This window comes from Xenopus laevis, chromosome 6L (assembly GCF_017654675.1).
Source record: "Xenopus laevis strain J_2021 chromosome 6L, Xenopus_laevis_v10.1, whole genome shotgun sequence".
Taxonomy (NCBI): domain Eukaryota; kingdom Metazoa; phylum Chordata; class Amphibia; order Anura; family Pipidae; genus Xenopus; species Xenopus laevis.
In genome coordinates, this window is record NC_054381.1 from 145,147,211 (window position 1) to 145,170,315 (window position 23,105).

General features: G+C 36.2%; 1 protein-coding gene across 4 annotated transcripts in view; it reads left to right on the forward strand.

Annotated features, from left to right (window-relative positions):
* The window catches only part of LOC108719383 (fibrocystin-L), a 112,772-nt gene that overhangs the window by 32,622 nt on the left and 57,045 nt on the right, over nt 1-23,105 (forward strand). For all 4 annotated transcript variants that reach the window (XM_018268211.2, XM_041566612.1, XM_018268213.2 and 1 more), the window contains exons 12-27: nt 1,344-1,454; nt 2,513-2,602; nt 3,075-3,337; nt 8,023-8,111; nt 8,200-8,359; nt 8,530-8,659; nt 9,181-9,324; nt 9,512-9,669; nt 10,489-10,602; nt 11,620-11,772; nt 14,870-14,991; nt 16,806-16,960; nt 17,208-17,374; nt 19,774-19,921; nt 21,155-21,312; nt 21,859-21,981. In XM_018268211.2, coding sequence (XP_018123700.1) covers nt 1,344-1,454; nt 2,513-2,602; nt 3,075-3,337; nt 8,023-8,111; nt 8,200-8,359; nt 8,530-8,659; nt 9,181-9,324; nt 9,512-9,669; nt 10,489-10,602; nt 11,620-11,772; nt 14,870-14,991; nt 16,806-16,960; nt 17,208-17,374; nt 19,774-19,921; nt 21,155-21,312; nt 21,859-21,981 — 2,285 coding nt within the window. The remainder of the gene's footprint in view (nt 1-1,343; nt 1,455-2,512; nt 2,603-3,074; nt 3,338-8,022; nt 8,112-8,199; nt 8,360-8,529; nt 8,660-9,180; nt 9,325-9,511; nt 9,670-10,488; nt 10,603-11,619; nt 11,773-14,869; nt 14,992-16,805; nt 16,961-17,207; nt 17,375-19,773; nt 19,922-21,154; nt 21,313-21,858; nt 21,982-23,105) is intronic.

The window sequence follows — 23,105 nt, forward strand, 5'->3', positions numbered from 1 at the left end:
TAAAATTAAAGTCACATTCTACTTCCGGTTCTGGTTCGTGTGACTTTTACTATCAGTTTTGCCCGGTTTAGTACAAAAAAAAATAATAAAGACCATAGATATTTCAGAATTAGAACAATATGCAAAAAGTATGTTTAGCAGAAGCCTTATTCATTGAACCTGTGTTGAAAAAGGGCAGTATACCCTTTTGTTCAACATAATGGAGCAATAATTAGGTTCTGTGATGAACATGCTTTTTGCCTATTGTTTTAATTCTGGAATATCTATGGTTTAAGTTATTTCTTCAATGAAACAGGGAAAATGATGCTCCTCAATATTTGGTCCTTACAAGGTAGCTCATTAGATTCCCAATAAACAATGCCCTTCCTTTACCCCTTTATGTGTTTTGGTTTAAAGATAAAAAGGAGTCTATAATGCAGGGTGATTATCTGTGCACTAATCATCTAGCTTGCAAGAACCAAACATGGAGTTTGCTCAGTTTAACTCAAGAAATAACAAAAATCATGTTTTTTTATGATTAAAACAAGACACAAGTAGTATGTTCAGCGCAAACCCTATTAATTGCACTCATGTTGAACAAGGAGGTATACTGCCTTTTTAAAACAATTCACTAACAATGTGTTAGCGGAAATTTTTTAAATACTATTTTTATGTTATTTGCGCAACCAAATGAATTCTGTCCAAGAATATTACATAACTTCTAAAAAAGAATTACACCTAAGGTAGGACTGAAAGATTTAGAATTTTGTTGTGACAAGCAAAATAATAAGGAAACAGTTTAGGGGATACTAGATGTTTGACCTTTAAACTAGATTTGGTGAAAGATACACAATTGTGCACTTACACAAAGAACCATAATAGAAGGGCTTAATATTCCTTTTGACATTTCTTGTTCATCTGTCATCAGTTCAGTGGGTGTGGGAAAAACCACAATGTAAGCTGTAAAAATATTACATCATCATTGTCTAGTGCAATAGAAACAATAATTTAAAAAAATTCAGGTAGCTCACACTTCTCTCTACCCTTAACGAGTTGGGTGCATCTCCCCCAATGTCCTGCCACAGTTGGAAACACTTGTGGAAATCTGAAATGAGCAGCACTCCAAATTTTCATTAAAAAGCCTTTATTCTCATCAGCAGGGGAATAGCAACAGCAACGTTTCGAGCCTGTAGCGGCTGACCAGTTTGGATTTCTAGAAACAATAACTAGAAAGGAGTCAAAGAATTGTAATTAATTTACAATTAACCCACCAATAAAATGCTAATAAAAATTACAATTGTAATGAATGTATGTATTAAAATGAAAAGCAAATAAAATAACCATCCTGTAACCATTACATTTAGAGATCACAGGAATTTCCCCCTCTGTTGGAAGTACTGAAGGTGGCACAACAATCACAATAACAGGGAGCAACTTTGATGAAACGGATTCCCCCGCCAGAGTTCTTGTGGGAGGTGGGTAATACTGTGATGCTTTATTATGCAGGACTTTCACTTAGGGTGTTATTTATTAAAGTCTGAATGCCAAAAACTCAAAAGAATTTGATGTTTTTTGCTATAAAATCCAAATTTTTTGTGAGGATGGAAAAACTCTGAATCCGAAAATTCGGCATTTCAGACCTGTAATCCAAAGATTTTGTGGTTTTCGAGCAGAAATCCAAAAAAGCTAAATTTTTCGGGCAAAAAATCAGAAACTTTCGTATGATTTGAATTTCTGTTCGATTTTCACAATTTTTTTGAGTTTTTTTTCCCACACTGGAATATTTCTGGGAAATGTATTGATAAATAATGGGAAATAACCGGTGCAGATTTGGTCGGAGTATATTTCAGAAAATAATGAGATAAATTTGGATTTTCACTATTGAGTATTTAATACACTTTAAAATCTAAAAAATTCTAAATTTCTCTATTCAACTCTTTATTCAAGCTCCTTTTCTTCTTTCACCTTCTAAATTTTAACCCACGTCTATCCTTTTCTATCTGCTTTTCACGCTGCTTTTTCGACCAAAACAGTTCTAGCTAATCTGTAATTTCTGTACATGGTAAGTAAAGCTGCTATATGTGTGTTTCCTTTTGTGTCCTAATACTAATATTGAGGCAGGGAAAAGTGGTGCACCTGTTATTAGATTTGGAGGTATAAAATTGAAATTTGAATTTACAAGTTTTGATTTGTAATCAAATAGCTCAAAACCTCACAAAAACTTGAATGTGCACTTATTTACTTAATAAAACTAGAATCTCATAGACTCAATTCCTTATGTATGTGAAAAAAACTTGACTGCTGCTCAATCACATTCTACTTGACCAATTAAAAACTCAAATGTTATCTTTTTAAAAAACATCTTTGGGGTGCAGCACATATGGAACTTTGATCACTATGGGTGCTCAGAGACGATCGCTTAAATATACTATAATAAATAAATATACTATAACCAGCTTCAGAAATTTCAATCAATTGCCCTGAATGCTATAAAAACAGACCTTGAAAGTCTGTGAACTTACGATTCTTACAGGTCAGGAGTGCATTGTTCTTGGACTAACGGATACTACAATAATATGTCAAACTCCACCGAGACCAAAAGTACTGCCCACCCTGTTCCCAGGTATGTAGTTCATCGAGTGACACGAAAACTATCGGTTGCAGCTTTCCCAATAATTTAGTATTTTTGTTCAGTATTGTAAAGGATCGATTGGTTCCATAGGTAGCTTTGGGCCCACCAAATGTGAAAAGTGAACCTAAAATTTCATACAAGTGAATAGGGAGTGGAGGAATTTCACTTGGCAGGACTGGGCGTATTCTAGTTTCCCTCTTTAATAAATATGCCTATATATGTCCATTATGATTCTTGACTACTATAATCTGATCCTGATTTTTTTTTCTATTATACAAATATCCCACAGTATTATATTTTGATGTTTTTTTGGGTCATTTAATTAAGTGTTATAGAATTTGTGAAATTGGGGAAATAACTGAATATCTCAGCAATATATACAATATATCATATCTTATCCACCAATGAATATATTGAATGCATTGAACCAACATTGTTCTCTCTTGTCCTGACATACTAACAGGTGGCAGAGGACTTAAGTGTGAAATGTGGAATAAAACATCTTCATATGCAATTGACCAAGCCATAAATTTCACTCCAAATACCACTAATTTTGTTGGTGTTAGTTGGGTAGAAGATGCATCCCAGGCATGGACGCTACAAAATTTTATTGTCCGACTCAGTGGCTTTTTTGTACCTTCTGAAACGGATGACTACACCTTTTACATCAAGGGAGATGATTATTACATCCTAATGTTCAGTGAAACTGGTGACCCAGCAAACAAGGTATAGTACCGGCCAATAATGGCCAATCAGCACTTAGCACTAATTGGTCTGTTGCTGTTAAAATAAAAAATAGCAAAGATCTTATTGGTCGATATGGGTTTTTGTACTGGGGTTAATATTCAACAAACCAGTTATTTAGCCTGAAATTCTTATTTGCATTGAGTTTTTAAGAACTGCTTTATAAATGATGGATATCTTTTTTACGAGTGGTACCCTTGTGCTATAGATTTGATCCAATGTAGATATTAATAACCTGAATCATTTCTCCCTGCATGTTGTTTTTATCAGTGATCATTTCAGATAGGTGTTAGTTCTAAGTACTGCTGCTTAACAGTGTTGAGCACATTCTGATAAACTTACATATCTATCTGTGTTGATAAATGTATTGATTCTTCAGTGTGTATGATTTTTATAGGAAATGTAAACCCTCAAACTTAAAGGGCATGTAAAGTCTAAAATAGAATAAGGCTAAAAATGCTGTATTTTGTATACTAAATATAAACATGAACTTACTGCACCACAAGCCTAATCAAACAAATGATTTATGCTTTCAAAGTTGGCTACAGGGGGTCACCATCTTGTAACTTTATTAAACATCTTTGCAAGACTAAGACTGTGCACATGCTCAGTGTGGTCTGGGCTGCTTAGGGATCGTCATAAACAAAGCTGCTTGAGTTCTGCATGGCTGGGAAGTAAGGCGGGGGCTCCCCCTGCTGTTCATAAGTATGATTGTTTCCCTGCAGAGCAGTTAGGGACCATCTGACAATTCCTATCCACAGCAGTAAATGAAGGGAGAATTTCACTGCATACAGTCAGGTTTCTTATAAAAACAGTTTTTTTCTACTTTTTCAGATATTTGCAGTTTTTAAACCTGCTTTTAATTTTGGGAAATTGATTTTGTGGAGAAAAAAACATCTTGTGATGTTGCTGTGCTAAGAAAATGAAGCCAGTTATCAAAGAAGAGTCACCTGACCTGTAACTGTTCAGTTCTATGCAAAGCAGCATCAGTTCCTCACAAAATTAATTTTCAGCTGACTTGGCCTAAAATGTTGGCCGAAATGAACAACAGATGGGACTCTGTAGTTCCAAATTCATTATATTAGCAGTTTGAAACTGCAAGGGGCACATTTACTTAGGGTCGAAGTGAAATCGAAGTGAATTTTCGAATTCAAAAACTTCAAATTTCGAAGTCATTTTTGGGTACTTCGACCATAGAATAGGCCAAATTCGACTTTGATTCTAATTGAAAATACTTCGAATATTCGTCCATTCGAAAATCGAAGTACTGTCTCTTTAAAAAACCGTCAACTTCTCCACCTTAAACCTGCCAAATTGCTATGTTAGCCTATGGGGACCTAGAACCTATAGCCAACATTTGGCTAAGTTTTTAGAAGTCAAATGTTTTTTTTTTTTTTGAAAATCGTTCGATCATTTGATCGATCTATTAAATCGTTCAAATCTAAGGATTTAATTGATCGATCAAACAATTTTACTTCCATCACATATGGCCATATTCAATCAAAAAAACGTTGACTTCAAATATCGAACTATTGCAATTAAATGGTCGAATTTCGAAGTTTTTTTCACTTCAAAATTTGACCCTTAGTAAATGTGCCCCCTAATGTCTTGAAAACTAGAAAAAAATGAATTGATGTAAATAGCAAAAGTGTTTAGAAGAGAGAGCTTAGATAAAGTAATAAATCTTTCCCTAAGTGCATCACTCTAAAGGAGAACTACCCTTGTGTTAATCATTGAAAAGGACAACTGAATAACTGTAAGGGGCACATTTACAAAGCTCGAGTGAAGGATTCGAATTAAAAAAACTTCGAATTTCGAAGTGTTTTTTTGGCTACTTCGACCATCGAATGGGCTACTTCGACCTTCGACTACTACTTCGACTTCGAATCGAACGATTCGAACTAAAATCGTTCGACTATTCGACCATTCGATAATCGAAGTACTGTCTCTTTAAGAAAAACTTCGACCCCCTAGTTCGGCAGCTAAAAGCTACCGAACTCAATGTTAGCCTATGGGGAAGGTCCCCATAGGCTTGCCTGCGTTTTTTTGATCGAAGGATATTCCTTCGATCGTTGGATTAAAATCCTTCAAATCGTTCGATTCGAAGGATTTAATCGTTCGATCGAACGAATAATCCTTTGATCGTTCGATCGCAGGATTTGCGCTAAATCGTTCGACTTCGATATTCGAAGTCGAACGATTTTAGTTCCTGGTCGAATATCGAGGGTTAATTAACCCTCGATATTCGACCCTTAGTAAATCTGCCCCTAAATGTTTCCATGCCTTTATAAAAATGGATGAAGAAAGTTATTTTCTGCACATTATATCCTTGCTGACAGCCCTAGTCTACTGTGTTAAAGTAAACAGGAAAGAGTACTTTACCCAGTATGATTTATGGAATATCAAATAGTACACATTCCAGAATTTCCAGTTACAGCAGAAAAAATATCTTGGTCCATTAACCAAAGACTTTTAATAAGAAGTTCACTCTGACTTGCCTAGGCAATTGCAATGTTTGAAGTAAATGATTGTTTACTGGTTTCTATGGGTTACTGAACCAGAGCAAGTATGTATTAGAAAGTAACAGAGTAGTGTATATTTTTAAAGAAGAGCTAAAGCTTAACAAATACACAGGCTCAAAGTGCTACCTTTAGGGGCAGATTTATCAAAATGTTAGTTTAGATTTTAATAAATAAAAATTCACCCACGTTCTATTCATTCCTATTGGACTTTTAGAATTGTATTTATCAAATGGTGACAGTTAGAACTCACCATTTGAATACGGTTCTAAAAATCCCATATGAATGAATAGAACGTGGGTGATTTCTTATTTATTAAGCTCTAAACTAACATTTTGATATATCTGTCCTATTATGTTTTGGGGTTCTGTACCACTCTAAGGCAACCCTGAGATTTAAATGAGGAGATCTGAACCTCCTGGAATAATGAATAATACAATGTATATTTTAATTCTTTTTTAAAAATCGGTTTAGGCAAAATGGAAAAGATATATATATACCAAATGCTATTACTATTTTTGATGGCTCCTAGTTGTTTTTTTAATACATGTATATTACATACTTATTAAGGGGCAGATTTATCAAGGGTCAAAAAGCAAATTTGAATTCTAATTTTCGAGTTTCCAAATTCACACATTCAAATTTTAATGTTCGAATGTTAATTTGAATGTGAGATTTATCACACGTCGACCATGAAACAGTCCTGATTCAAATATTCGCCAACTAAAACCTGCCAAGTTCATGTACAAGTCAATGGCAGAGGTCTGTTAAGCAATTTGGAGATGTTAATAACCTTGCTGACAAGGTTTTTTTGGGGGAGAAAAACTCGATTCATATGATATATCGAACATGATTCAAATTTTTGGGTCTAAACCATTCAATCGAATATTAGACATTTAATTTTTTTCTTAAATAACTTCCCAGTCAAATTGTGAGTATATTCAAATTAAAAAAAATTGCATATGAATTCAAAATTCGGCCTTTGATAAATCTGATTTTTTTCTAATTATTTAAATTAAAAAAGTCTGTCCAAACTAGAATCCACGATTGAACCTTATTTATTATTAAAAAAGCATGATTTAATCAGATCGGGAATCGTACAAATTTTTGGGATTTTTGCCCGAATAGTCGCGCAGAACAAAGAAACTTACAAATAGGATAGGGACCTCTCTCATTGACTTATATACAACCTTGGCAGGTCTGAAAATCAAATATATATATTTTTTTTTAAAACTCAGATTGAATTAGAATAACTCCCTAGTCTAGTTTTGAATATAATAAATGTTGAAAATTCAAATTTCTAATTTGACCTTTGATAAATCTGCCACATATAGTAGTCAGATAAAATGGTAATTTTTTCCTCATGCTGTTTAGTGATGGGCGAATTTGTGCAGTTTCGCCGGAAAATTCGCAAATTTCGCGTGAAATTCGTAAAACTGCGAAAAATTTGCGAAACGGCGCCAGCATCTCGTTTTTGCCGCCGGCGCCCGTTTTTGACGCCGGCGGACGTTTTTTGACACTGGCGGATTTTTTTTCTTGACTCCAGCGAATCCTTTCGGGCGAATTTTCGCGGGCATTTTGCGAATGTATTCGCTGGCGGCGAATCGCGCAAATTTGCCATGAATTTGCGCCTGGTGAATAAATTCGCCCATCACTAATGCTGTTCCTTAGAGCATAGAGCCCGACCTGTATTCTCTAGCTTCAAACATAAATCTTTTTGAAAAAATCCCTCTGCAAGTTTATCCATTGATAAAAAAAATTTAATTTTTTGCTGCAGCAATTGTCAGTTGAAAATAATTAATGAAAGCAGAGTCATCATATTCAATTCAAAATCTTTTTTGTTGTTTAGTAAAATAAACCAAGGTTTGACTGTAAATGATGTTTTTGAAACTTTTTCTAAATATAACTTAAGGTTATTGGTTAAAGTTTAATGTTCAGACAACAATAATGAAAAATATCCACATGTATTCCATGACATAATTTGGCTATAGTGTTTATGCAAATGGTGGGGGCCTTAAAGGTTTCTCTGGGGCAAGGTTTGATCTCTGTAAAGTGCTGTGTTAGTTCTCGACTCAATATAAATAAAGGATAGCAATAATATTTGGAATTCATCCATGTACTTAAATTTCATTTTATTTTGCATTTCAGACAAAGGTTGCATATGGCGGCTATTCAAATTCTTATTTCTCTTACACGACACAAAAGTCAAAAACGTTTAGACTTCAGAAAGGAAAACCGTAAGTTTCACTTTACTTGTTTTTAAAGTTTGTTTCTTTAATGGTTTGTGGAAAGTGTTATGAGAATGTTTCTAACTTTGTTTTGTAGGTATTATATTGAGATATATTTGCACCAGTTCTGGGGGCCATCGTCAGTAGATGTGGGTGTATATAAACCTGGCAGTGTCTACAGCGAAACACAGACATCCGATGCAGTTAATGAATTACAGAGTATAGAGTCCCAGACGACTGTATTACAAGAGAAACAGGTACCGCACCCTATTCAGGGAACAGGTTAAGTTTGCCATTTAACCAGTCCACCACAAATGATCACCACTACACTAAAGAAAATTAATATTAAATGAGAGTTTATGCCTTTGGTAGAATGTTCCCACAAAAAACTTCTTAGTGACTATCAGATAACATTTATCTCTTGTAGACTATAACATTGCAGAACTGGAGCAGATCTGCAGCAATAAAGGAAGTTCAGACAATCAAAGTTACAAAACTGTGTGATACTGCTTGTCCTGCACTGTTCTACAGGCTCATCGTTGGCAGTGAAAAAACAGGTAAGGCAAAGCCTAAGCATTTTAGGAGTATTAGGATACTAAATACAAATATCACTCCATCCTAACACTCTCATTGCAGCATATTCCTTAAATTACTTGATCAACATTCATTTCTATAATGCCACTGCAAGTTATGCAGAGCTTTACATTAATAGGGGTCTTACAATAGTTTGACAAACATGGGTTACAGAGTGAAAAATAGGGTCACATATCTCTTTAAATTCAATTAGCTTTGAATAAGATCCAGTATTAAGTGAAGAGTCTAGAATTTAATAAGTATTTCATATGGCATAAGTATAAGCAAATCGCTTAGTATAATTGTAGGAGAGAAAATGAAATACATGGTTACATTATTAAGTTGGGTTGAAAAAAAGACCAAAGCCCATCAAAGTCAAACCCATCAAATGAACTCCAAATGCACATATATATACACATACTTAACCATTCCTATCAGTCAGATAACGTAAGCCTTGTGTCTTGTTGATAATTAATTGGCATTTTATTTTCCATTATCCCTTCAGATTATTTGTCAGCTGATGCGTCGGCTGCTGATGTTCAGACTGCCCTAAACAACTTGTGGTCTCTGAGACCAGACACTGTAGGTGTAACCATGACAAGTGGGAGCAATGAGAATATCTACACCGTGACGTTCAACTCCCAAAGAGGTATGTTCTGTCATTAGCCAGCCCTACAGGCCCTACACACCCAATCATGTATGTGCTTAAACGCCAAATGCAGATTTCAAAGAAGAATCATTTTAGCAACTTGCTACTAAAAGAAAACATTTATAAGTGGAATAAAAAAAAAAAAAATACTTAGATGCTGATGCTTTCCCTTTTTCTATTTCCTAAGGTGAATTCCAGTTGCTTTCCTTTGAGATCCCAGATGGGAGCAACCTTACGGTGACTGTGGCAGAACAGACCAGAGGAAGAGCTGACATGAGCACCTTCACCCTAGTGTGGGGTGGAGTTTACTCCAAACCTATAGCAGATAATGCATCTCCTGCAGAGGTTTGTTTGAATAATGGGACAGTCTAGTCTGAGGCTGTGGGCAGAGGTTTTCCAGTGTAAAAAAATGGCTCTCCAAAGTAGAATCAAACCAGCAGATGGGGTGCTAAGCCAGAGTGCATAATGATTACCTGTGCCTATCTCTAAACTTGCTATATGCTAATGGGTCACAAACCCAAAATATCAGATGACTCTCCTCTGCTTAATGATATAATTTTCTAAACAGAGCGACTTCACAAGATGTTCCTTTTATCACAGGAGGTTATGCTGAAAACTAGAAAAAATTTAATCTACATTCCAAAAAACCTTAAAAGGAGCTGAACAATTTTAAATTAATTTGTTTTGAGGGTTTTCATTTTCTTCAATAATGAAATTAATCCTTCTGTATATTACATTTTTAATAATTGTTCCCCCAAGTCACCTTTTCTTTAGTTCTGTAGTTATATATTTTGTAATTGGGCAGCACAGTGGCTCAGTGGGTTGGGCTTCTACCATGCAGTGCTAGGTCCCTGAGTTTAATTCCAACTTGATCACTATCTTTAAAAAGATTGTATATTTTCCCTGTGTCTGCCTTGGTTATCTGTGGCTACTCCTTTTTTTCCCCACAATCCAAAACCATACAGGCAGGTTATTTGTCTGCTGATAAAACTGACCCTACTGCATTTGCATTTGATAGGGACCTTAGATTATAAAATCCACTGGGACAGGGACTGATGGGGAATAATCTAAAGCACTGTGGGAATGTAACTACCAAATGATCATTCTTTGTTACAGGAAATTATCTATTTTTCCTTTATGTGATATATATTTTTACTATTCCAGGTAGAGGCTGCCATTAAGGAGATGCTGAGTTCCATGTGCCCAGATGTTTATGTGAAGTACACGGAAAATATGGCAGTCAAATTCTTCAGGAATTATGAAAACGATTTCACTCCGGTAACAAGTTACTGTTAATAAATGAATTAGCTATTCATACCGTTGTTATTTACATTTTTGATACATTATTTTTGATAATCTAGAAAGCATCTGGCATTGTGATGTATGTCTTGGTGTTGCTTCCCATTTACTTAAATGAGAAATGCATGGCAGCTCCAGGATTGTTGCCTTAGTCCAAAAAAAAAAACCCGTTGGGCCCCCGCCGACCCAGCCCCCCTTCCTGACCCAGCAGACCCAGCCCCCAAAAAAACAGTTTGTGGCACGCGCCGGCATTTCACATGCACACGGGAGGGTCTTGAGGCAGGGCCTTCCTTCCTGCGTTAATTTCATGCTCCTTAAACGTAGTGTACATGCGCATCTGCACAGGAGCGCACGCGCTCATCGGATCGGCAGCACGTCAGGCGGGGTGCACTGCGTCGGGAGGGCAATGCGAGGTCTGCAGCAGTTTATAGTTTTGAAAAACTCACATGAATTCGAAATTCGACCCTTGATAAATGTGCCCATGTCTAAGAAGGCCCATCAGGCAAAAGACCAAATCAAATGCATATGCCAAGCTCAAGACATTTTCAAAGCCTGCCAATACATGAGCCAATATATAGGTGTGGAGGGGCACAGAAGGCACCCTTCAGCACCCTATGTATGGTCAGCATTACTTATTAGGCTAGTTATTATAGGTAGCTTGGCTCATAGGGAAATGTGTTCACACACTTTTCAAACGCAAATAAGAAAATTAGATAAGCAATAAATGAAGAGAATAGGATATTTAGCATTGATGGAAGTGTATGAAATTAGTATTAAGGGCATCTTCTCTTTCAATTAACATTGATGGAAGTGTATGAAATTAGTATTAAGGGCATCTTCTCTTTCAATTAACATTGATGGAAGTGGTCATGTGGTATATGAAACAAAGGAAAGTCAATGTGCCTGTATAGCTCCGCATCGTATATTATTGTTCAGAATAATAATTTGTGCTTGATCACAAGATATTTAGCTGAGATATTGTCTATTGTTCTGCAGTTGAATAACCTAAGAGGCACTCTGACAAATACAGAAACTCCAGCATTTTGTGGCCGCTTTTCTTTGAAGAATCCAGTAACTGTGTACGATTCAGCAGATCTTAGGCCTGACCAAACAACATATGGCCTTATTTCACTGACCATTCACAGCCAGGTAATATTTCTTACAATTTTATTTTGTACTGAATGTAATGAAGACAAGTACATTTATTTGTTCACCAATACAAAACAATGATATCCTCTTATCCTTTCACAGTCATCTCAGATTTTTTAGCCTATAATTGTGTAATAAGCTATTTCATTTCTGTTTTCTTGTGTGGCGACAACTATGGCATGGGAGGGGCTAGGAAAAAAAACCTGTAGCCAATCAGAACATTAACACTGGAAACAAAATTTCTTTAAAAATGTTTGAATGAGACCTAAGTTCATAAATTCATTTATTTTTCCCTGTATGAGCCAAAGGAGTGAGAAAGCACATGGGCCAAGGGCATCAGTCTGACAACGGAATGCTGACTTATACAAATATTAGCACTGGTGATTGTATTATTGTTGTTCATTACAGTAAAGGGATGTTTGTAATTTTTTTTTGCTATGGGGCAATTTATCTATGATTCCTAATAGGAATAAGCCTTATTCCTATAAGGAATCATAGATAAATTGCCCCATAGCAAAAAAAAATTACAAACATTCCTGGGTGGGGACTGGGGGCAGGGGTGCCCAAACTACGGCATTTTAATTTGGCCCGCATCAATTTCCCCCAGCCAACTGCTGCAGGCACCTTATTCCATCCGATCGCAGTGCAGCTCCCTAGAGAGGAGAGAGACTGCTGCTGCTGTGCCGGCACGCCCACCCCGCTTCGCTGGCTGGGCTGTGTGGAGACAGCGCGTGTGGACGTCACAGAGAGCTGTGCTGTCCCGACACGCCCCCTCTCCACGGCTTCACTCTGGTTGGCCGGAGTCGGATTGTGTGCCTTCCCTCTGTGGAGACTGGGTGGGGACTGGGAAGACAGTCTGAGAGAGACTGCGTGCTGCCACCAATCACGGCTACTAGGTAAACCTCAGTCAGAGTCAGTCTGTGCAGGAATCTTCTCTTCTTCTGTGCTCACACAGCACACTCTTCCACAACTGTCTCTGGCTGTCAGAGTGAGCTACAGAGGGGTGGAGGAGAGAGGCAGACACACGCAGACACCATGGAGCATTATGGTTAGGGCAGTGTTATGTAATTGTTCTGGTTAGAGAACACTGTGAGACATAAGCACGTTGCAGACTTTTATTGTTAAGGGGTTGACTCTTAAGGTCCCCATAGACGCGACGATTCTTCTTGCCGAACGACCGATTTTAGGGAAGTCCGACCAATCCTTCGAAATTATCGTGCGGTTAGTGGTATTCGAACGATCGTACATCTTACGATTTTTCGGCCGACATCTGTCGGGAAATTGATCGGCCAGGTCAAAAAATCTTTGTCGGTCCCAGTGCAATCTCTCTATGTTTGCAGGGCCAAGCAGGCAGATCCCCTTTGTTTTCCTGGTAAATTGGTCTTTTTAGTTGATGGTAAATTCGTAAGATCGTACGATCATTCTGAGAAGATATTGGTCTCACGATCAGGATCTGATCTTTTAAAAATCTCAACATCTATGGCCAGCTTTAGAGAGAAAGAGATGCAGGAAGCTTGTCAGGGCTGATTAGTGTGGTAAATAATTATTTATTATCCCCTCAAGTATAAGCTGGAACAAACTATTGTACGTTAGAGTTGCCCTGTCCATTTTGGGGCCTCCCATTCTGTTGTGCCCCCAGATAATGGAACAATTAGAATAGTCGGCCCCCACACATTTTCACCTCACCAAATCTGTCCCTCGTTGTAAAAAGTTTGGACACCCCTGTTCCAGCACAATGATTTAACTTGACAGAAGTGAGGTTAGTTCTGTATAATTATAATATGAGTATTATAAGCCTTATTGAATAAGGCTTATAATACTCATATTATAATTATACAGAACTAACCTCACTTCTGTCAAGTTAAATCATTGTGCTGGAACATGCAAGTATAAGCATTTTAACCCAGGATGAAATGTCCTGCTGTTCACGTCGGTTTCTGGTGTCCTTTGCTATTTAGAAATAGTACACTGCCCAGGCTGGATTCCTCTGATCCTGCTCAAGCCTTGCAAATTACATGTTAACCTTTGCATCTTCCTGACCACATTTATTATCCTGACCTGTGTTTTATCCTTGACTGCTTTTGCCTGATCATTGTCTCTACAAAGTTACTCTGGTCCTAACTTCGAAGTGTGCAGGTTCCCTTTTGGTAGAAAGCTCCATGAGCCCCAAAAGCGGATTAGTGAAGTCTGGTGCTGGCAGGGGTTTCCTTGTTTCACCAACGAGTGAGTTCATACTAAGGGGCCGATTCACCAAGGGTCGAATATCGAGGGTTAATTAACCCTCGATATTCGACTGGGAATTAAAATCCTTCGACTTCGAATATCGAAGTCGAAGGATTTTAGCGCAAATAGTTTGATCGTTCGATCTAAGTAATAATCCTTCGATTGAACGATTAAATCCTTCGAATCTAACGATTTGAAGGATTTTAATCCAACTATCGAAGGATTATCCTTCGACCAAAAAAATTTAGGCAAGCCTATGGGGACTTTCCCCATAGGCTAACATTGAGTTCAGGAGGTTTTAGATGGCGAACTAGGGGGTCGAAGTTTTTTCTTAAAGAGACAGTACTTCGACTATCGAATAGTCGAATGATTTTTAGTTCGAATCCTTTGATTCGAAGTCGTAGTCGAAGTCGAAGGTCGAAGTAGTCCATTCGATGGTCGAAGTAGCCCAAAAAAACCTTTGAAATTCAAAGTTTTTTTACTTCTAATCCTTCACACGAAGTTAGTGAATTGGCCCCTAACTGTGATGGGCAAATTTCCGCGTTTCGCCGCTGGCGAATAAACTCGCAAAAATTCTGCCGCCATAGATTTTGACGCCCACAAAAAAAATGGCTCAGCAAAGATTTAAAGGAAAATTAAAGTAAAGTTTTCCTTTAAGGCATGACAAAAAATCAGAGTGTAAAATCCTTTTCTTTGCAAAATATTTTAAACTGGGCCTGCAATTAATTGCATAGATCATCATGAAACAAATTATATGTACTCATTTGTTGCTGTGATTGTTTCGCTGGTGTTTAATTATATCCTGTTTATTAAAGGTTTCACATCAGAAACAGCAAAAGATATGGTCTAACTGTGACTTTACTATTCTCCCCAGATGTGCTTTGCATATAAAGGAGCCCCAGCGAGTCAAATTAACATTGTTTTCCAATACCAAGGAAGTTCCGGTGTGGTTACTGTAAACAACAATTTTCCTTATAAGTTTCCAGCATCAGATAGGTAAGGGCAAAATTCTAACTCTAAACACTAGCTTTAAACTAAGGGCTCACCACTATATGAGGAATGCACAAAAACAATTGAAATGATTCTTTATTGCTAAAAACTAATAATGGGCTCATTTCCAGATTTATTACAGAATAAAAATCATTAAAATCATTAAAATCTTGTAATTGAGGAAAATAAAAATGATTTCTAATTTTCAAGTGAAAATAATGGTATTCATTTAGCAGCATATTTATAAACTATAGCATATAAATGAGGTACAATTTACATTGTGTGTAAATTGTGTATATAAAAGCTTTTGTACTCCTATCTATAAAAGTGCATACACCAGAATTTATGTTAATATCTGCTTTGAACATCATTTAGTCAATAGGAGCCAGTGGGAACAAATCCGAAATTAGCTGTGTAGTTTTAAAAACAATATTGATTTCTAAGTACAGTAAATGTTACTACTTGTGCAGCTTTCATAGATTAGTTTTTTTTAAAAAAAAAATTCTACATCAGCATTACAGAGTGTTTGTATAGTAGTTTATAAAGAGTTTTTGTATGCAGTAAGAAGCATAGGTCACCTAAGAGGCACAACCTTAAATATGAAGTTGAGTTTTTGAAGCCCTGTCTATAGAAAATGAATATTATTAAAAGCTAATCTATTCAGAGAGGGTCAACCAAGAAGTTCTATGGTCTAAGTAAACAAAAACATCCAGAAAGACTTCAAGGTTCTATAAAGTGTAGTTTAGGAGAAAAATAATTTGGGTGTATATTTCCTGGAAGTGGGAGTAGATTAGAAATCAAAAGCTATGGGGAGGAAAAGACAAAAGTAGCACAAAGAAAAAAATAAAAATAATAATAATAAAAAAAAATATATATATATATATATATATATAAATATATATATATATATATATATATATATTTACAGGGCCGCCATCGGGGGGGGACAGGGGGGAGAGTTTTAGGAGGCCCCGAGGGTAAGGGGGGCCCTGCCACACCACACTTACTTGATTATCCGGGCCCCCCATCTTTCTGCTGACTTCGGGAAGGCATGGACGTTTAAGGGGCCCTGGCCACCAATTTAGGCCACCCATTTTTTTTTCTCATGTGGGGTCCTAGCCACCAATATTTTTTAATGGGGAGCCCTGGCCCCAAATGGTTTTTTATGGGGGGCCCTGACCACCAATATCTTTTTATTTTTTATAAACATGTGGGAACCCGAGCCACCAATATTTTTTTTGTTTTTTTACTGTGTGGTGGGGAGGGCGGACCTGTAGGTGGGGCGCAGCCCAGGGGGCCCAGGAAATTTTGTCGTATGGGGCCCTGCGGTTTCTGATGGCGGTCCTGTATATATATATATATATATATATATATATATATATATATATATATATATATATATATAAAAACAGGTATGGGACCTGTTATCCAGAATGCTCAGGATCTTTCCGAAATTTGGATCTCCATACCTTAAGTCTACTAGAAAATCATGTAAACATTAAATAAACCCAATAGGCTGGTTTTGCTTCCAGTGAGGATTAATAACATCTTAGTTGGGAACAAGTACAAGCTATTGTATTATTATTACACAGAAAAAGGAAATCATTTTGAAAAATTTGGATTATTTGATTATAATGGAGTCTAAGGGAGACGGTCATTCTGTAATTCAGAGCTTTCTGGATAATGGGTTTCTGGATAACGGATCCTGTACCTGTATATAAAAACATAATTTCCTTTAGCTGACAATTATTTCTTCAGCTTAGTTATATATTTCATCCCTAATTCAAAAATAAACATTTTATTCCAACTCTATCTTTCAGCTGGACATATACGTGTGTCGACTTGTTGAACCTGATAAAATCCACTTACACTGGCAAAAACTATTATGTGCAAACTATTGGTCTGCAAGCGGCATCAGTCTTCTACATTGACGTGCTCTATATTGGACAGGTGGCTACAACCAACAATATCAATGGTAATTTTGAATTTATGTTTAAATGAATACAGTGGATGAGTGTATAAAATGTATCTATGATTTTAATATTACCTCCCAACATTCTTTATGTGAAAGCAGCACACAGCAATGCCCAGACACTCCTAGATCTCCCAAAAATCCTGCATACTTCTAACCAGTTATGGGATCCACAAATCATGACTGCCCTCAGAGAGGCTAATGCTTTCAGTATTTGTTCATGTTTCGGAAACATATTTTTTCCTGTTAGGTGCAACTGTAAGAAGAGAACCTGCATTAGCTAACAGAGGAATAATGATTTTGGATGTTGCTGTGGCTCCTTGGACAAACGGCTCATTACGCAACCAGTATAGTGTAACCATCACACCAGTGAATTGTGGCTACAATTTTCCACTGTTATCCGTTGGCTTTGCAACGGTAAATAAATTTATTTTTCTATGTTAATAATGGCTAAAAAATATATAAATATACAGAAATGGGTAGTGAATGTAAGCTCCAGAGCAAGAGTTAAAAACTACTACTGTTTTTTGAAATTTCTCATACCCCAAGGATGCAAAAAGTCAGAATCCGAAAGTCTGCAATCTCAGACCTGTCAAATGGGAGAGGCCCCTATTTGGACGTTTCTGTGGTCAGCACTGGAATTAGCCTGAAAATCTGATCAAAAACCAAGCAAATTTTTTCAAAAAAATTGTACGATTTGGGTTTCCACTCGATTTTACTGAGTTTTCACCCAATCTAATTAAATCGTGCTTTTTTAATAATAAATCGTGAATTCAAATTTGGTCAGACTTTTTTATTTTAAAATATTGAAAAAATTATGATTTTGATAAATAACCTCCTTAAAGTGGCTTTTCCCATATGTTATAAACATTACAAAATTAGCAAAAATATGATCTGAAAATGTTTAAACTTAATCTGATAAAGTTTACAATATGATGTAGGCGGGGATATGTTTATTCAACAGTGTTCAGTTAAACAGTGCAATACAAATCTAACATTCTAAAATAAATTTAAAAAATACCACAATCTTAAATAAACCATTTAGATGCCAAAGATGAATGAATATAATAAAACAGAGTACAAAAGGGTAAAATCAGACATAATCACTGAAACTGTAATACATTAAAAATTGGTCATTTTTATAACATTTTTAAAGAGAAAAATTATACTTTTATAAAGAGTCAAAGTAAATTAATAAAATAGGAAATGTTTGTATAAAAAGCGAGATTTGTTTTGTACACCCTAATTAAATTACAACGTCACTTTAAAGAAAGAGAGACGTATAATTACCTGATTATGTATTTACTGAAGTTAAAAAGGAGTAAAACCTCTCTCTGTCTAGTTGCCAACCTATTGTTAATACCACGTTAATTGCCAATATCTATATTGTTCAGTTCTTAAGTTTCTGATAATTAAGAATAATTTCAATAAATATTTAAAAAAAAACCTTGTGATTCATTATTACGTGATTAGTGTCTGAATCCAGGAAGTGATTGCCCTATTAGGTGCTTTGTGCCTTTAAGTAATGGTTAAAAGTTACTTATAGTATACTAAATTAAGTGAATATAAATTACTCAAGCGATTTAAATTGATTGATTAAAGTGCTAGTGCAATATTATTCTAAATTCATAGTTAAATTAAAACAATGAATTAATTTAATAATTGTGCCTGCACAAGTCCGGGTAATAAACTAATTCAAAATTACCACAAATTAATCAAGAAGAAATGTGACTGAATTTATTACACACATTAACTGAACAGAAATTAATGAAAAAAAGGGGGGGGGAAGCAACCCCCACTGAAATGGTAAATTGTAATTGGTTTGCACACCTCAGCCTAGGCTGATAGGTGTTTAAAGTGAAAACGTTAATTAAAAAAATTGTATCAAAATGTCCACAAAAAGACCAGCATTGAAGAAAAAGGTAGAAAATGAAAGTTATTAGAGGTGGAGAAGTCCCAAGAACTAACTGCCTATGATTTTTCTAAATTCTGGGACCAGAAAATCATAGGCACTAGTGATCAGACACTAATCACGTAATAACAAATCACAAGGTTTTTTTTTTAAATATTTATTGAAATTATTCTTAATTATCAGAAACTTAAGAACTGAACAATATACAGTAGATATTGGCAATTAACGTGGTATTAACAATTGGTCGTCAACTAGACAGAGAGGGGTTTTACTCCTTTTTAACTTCAGTAAAAAAATAGGAAATGCTGTCAATTAATTGTAGGATTTTTGATTTTAAATATAGGGTCGAAGTGAATTCGAGGGATTTTAGAAATTCAAAGTAATCTTTTGGATACTTCGACCATCGAATAGTATACTACAACTTTGAATTTGATTCGAAGTAAAATAGTTTGAATATTTGACCATTCGATAATCGAAGTACTGTCTCTTTAAAAAAAACTTCGACTTCAATATTTCGCCAAATTAAACCTGCCAAAGTGCTATGTTAGCCTATGGGGACCTTCCACAGTTTTTTGAAGTCAAAGTAAAATCATTCGATCGTATGTTAAAATTGTTCAAATCGTTTGATTCAAAGTATTTAATTGTTCGATTGAACGATTTTACTTCAACCGCAGAATACACAAATTCGTTGAAAAAAGTTTGAATTCGATATTCGAATTCAAAGTATTTTAATTTGATGGTCGAATTTCGAAGTATTTTTTACTTCGAAATTCGACCCTTGATAAATCTGCCCCTAAGTGACCTAAAAACAAAGTCGGTGATAAAATGTTGATGAAACTGTTACTGTTTTTAGCAAATTTATATTCTGACATGAATAGAGTTAAAGTTTCTCTCCTACTTGCAGAACATTGAAAACAGCTCAGATAACACAGCGACCTACAGAGGGGATTTGTGGCCCAACGGTACTGTGATTAATATTAACAGAACACAGGCGGCATCTCCTCCAATCGGGGGCACATTCAGTATTCAGGCGTATGGAAAACAGATTCAAGGTATGTGTTTTTATGCTTTTAATAAACCAAAATACTGAAAAGTTTGAGAAATCCCTAGGAAACCCAAGTTGCCTTGTGTAGAGTTATCTTCGTGGCACAGCATAACTAGTGATGAGCAAGACTGGCTGCCGTGAATTTGACCGAATGCAATGAAAAGGTGCCTGCTATTTATCCTGTGTTAAAAGAGCTCATATTTGTCCTGGTGAAAAAATTCTAATGCTGCAATTTTTTCTGGTGTAAATTATGTTTTATGTTGCAGTGATGCAAAATACAATGGAGAGATTCTCAAATTTTTGCTCCGAGTTTTGTCTTACAAATGTACCTGCCAAAGAAGTTTTCTTAACCCTAGTCCTAATTAGCAAATTTGCCTGCAAGTTAGGAAGACTGCCAGGATTCACCCATAGTATAGTTTCCTGCAGACTGCAGAACAGTGGAATGAGGGGGTATCCTTCATTCCTCGGCACCTAACTACATCTCATCTCTTGTCTCTCTATATGTTCCTGCCCGAAACCTCCGCTCCTCTCAGAGCAACCGCTTGGTTGTACCCCCACTACTACTGCTGTTTGCCGTATCAAACCCTTCGCTCTTGCGACTCCTTATATTTGGAATGCCATTCCTGAATCTCTCAGGAGAGAATCCTCCTTCAATGTTTTTAAAACAAAACTCAAAGACTACCTCTGGGAGCACCTGGATAACACCTGAACTGGCACTTATATAACAGTGTAACAAACTGTAACCCACAGCACCTTAATACCCCTCTGAATTGTGTCTGTATGTTACCCTCCCATTTAGACTGTAAGCCCTACGGGGTAGGGTCCTCTAGCCTTTTGTTTCCTTGACACTGAGCACTTAATCTGCATTGTAATTATATTTTATATTTATGTGAATTGTATTCTAATAATGCACTTATTGTTACTTTTTATTCCAATGACTCCTTGTTTGATACTACTAATTTATTGTTTTGTTGTACAGTGCTTTGCCCTCAAGGAGCGCTTTACAAATAAAAATATACATACATACATACATGACAAATGGAGTAGGACAATATATCATCAGAATGGCAATTTGGAGCGTCATGTCACTTATAATAACAGCTCTAAATGTACCTGTTAATAGATAGAGATGCGACCCACCATTCTTTACTATAGGAAACAGTGTGGGTGCCAACCATAGGCCAAATAGACAATTAACCACAAAGTAATAATTTTGTATTATTTTCTTATCACGTTCCAGGTCTCGCAGTCAACATATCCAGTACAAACTTGCAATATGTTTTGGAAACCATTCCTGAACTGGGACAAGTTTCTGTAACATCTGGAAGCGGCAGCTGTGCTGGATATTCCTGGAGGATCAAATATTTAACATCCACTGGATCTCAACCTCTGTTACAGGTAGACTTTCTGCTTGGGGCCTGTGCCCATAATGTCCATAAGTACCATTTCATCATTGCAAGTACAGGTATGGGACCTGCTATACAGAATGCTTGGGACCTGGAGGGATGAGGGGTATTTCTGTAATTTGGATCTCCATACTTTCTACTTATACTCCATCTACTAAAAAAATTTAAACATTAAATAAACCCATTAGGATTGTTTTGCCTCCAATAAGGATTTATTATATCTTTGTAGGGATTAAGTATAATGCAATGGGTTCTCATTACAGAGAAAAAAAGAAATCATTTTTAAAAATGTAAATTATTTTATTAAAATTGGATCTATGGGAGATGGTCTTCCCATAATTCTGAACTTTCTGGACAACAGGCCTCCAGATAATGGATCCCATACCGGTACAAGGTACTCTCTCATTTATAGAGAATAAGTAAATCAATTAATATTAGGAATTGTTTTGCTGAAATAAAACCTGATGGTATTGTGTACAGAATATAGGTCTAATTAGTTTATTTATCTAACATTAATGATATAAATTCTTGTCTACAGATAAATGATTCCTTAGTGACTGGCATAAACGCTACAATTACTACAAAAAAATTAACCAGTGGAGGTCTGTTCCGTCAGCGCTTCTTGGGTGACTTCTTAAGGACCCCCAACAAGGACCCACAGGTAAAGAATTCTACTAATTCTGCATTAATGTATAGCTTCTATTTCCATAGTTTACTAATATGTATTATAGTCATGGGCCATAGAATTATATTTTTTACTATTTATTGTAGCCTTTTCTCCTGCCAAAACAATACAGTACAGTACCAAATCAATATGTTTAAACTGTAAAATTAAAATAAAATGCAACGTGAAAGGTTGTGATTTTTAATACTAGTGGTCATTAACTGCAAGTCAGACTCCGGATTCAAATGCTCTTTTAAAGGGCATGTAAAGTCTAAAATAGAATAAGGCTAAGAATGCTGTATTCTGTATACTAAATATAAACATGAACTTACTGCACCACAAGCCTAATCAAACAAATGATTTATGCTTTCAAAGTTGGCTACAGGGGGTCACCATCTTGTAACTTTGTTAAACATCTTTGCAAGACTAAGACTGTGCACATGCTCAGTGTGGTCTGGGCTGCTTAGGGATCGTCATAAACAAAGCTGCTTGAGTTCTGCATGGCTGGGAAGTAAGGCTGGGGCTCCCCCTGCTGTTCATAAGTATGATTGTTTCCCTGCTCAGCAGTTAGGGACCATCTGACAATTCCTATCCACAGCAGTAAATGAAGGGAGAATTTCACTGCATACAGTCAGGTTTCTTATAAAAACGATACACATCTTTTAAAGGGCATGTAAAGGCAAAAAAAATAAAATCACATTTCTACTTTCTTTAATGAAAAAGAAACCTATCTCCAATATACTTTAATTAAAGGGCAACTAAGTGCAAAGGCACAAACTCTGCAGGTACAAGGTAAAAGACAAACCTTTCTTCATCACTTTCCATAGGGCAGACTTTAAGTACAGGGCTCTGTTGCAGCCACCTAATTTGCATGTCTGGAAGATACACAATACAATACTTTAGGGCATGGCAGGTGGATGCCTACATATTTGAATACCAGCATTTATATGTAGTTATAGGGGGGACACTTGTCTTTTTGCACCTTTGTAAGTTGCGACATGAAAAAGTACACTGCAGATCGCCAACTTTTTTGAATTTGCAACCTGCACAGCACTTGATAAATGACCCCGTTTATCTCTAGATGGATTTTGGCATTGACCAACATGTGGGTGCTTTGAAGA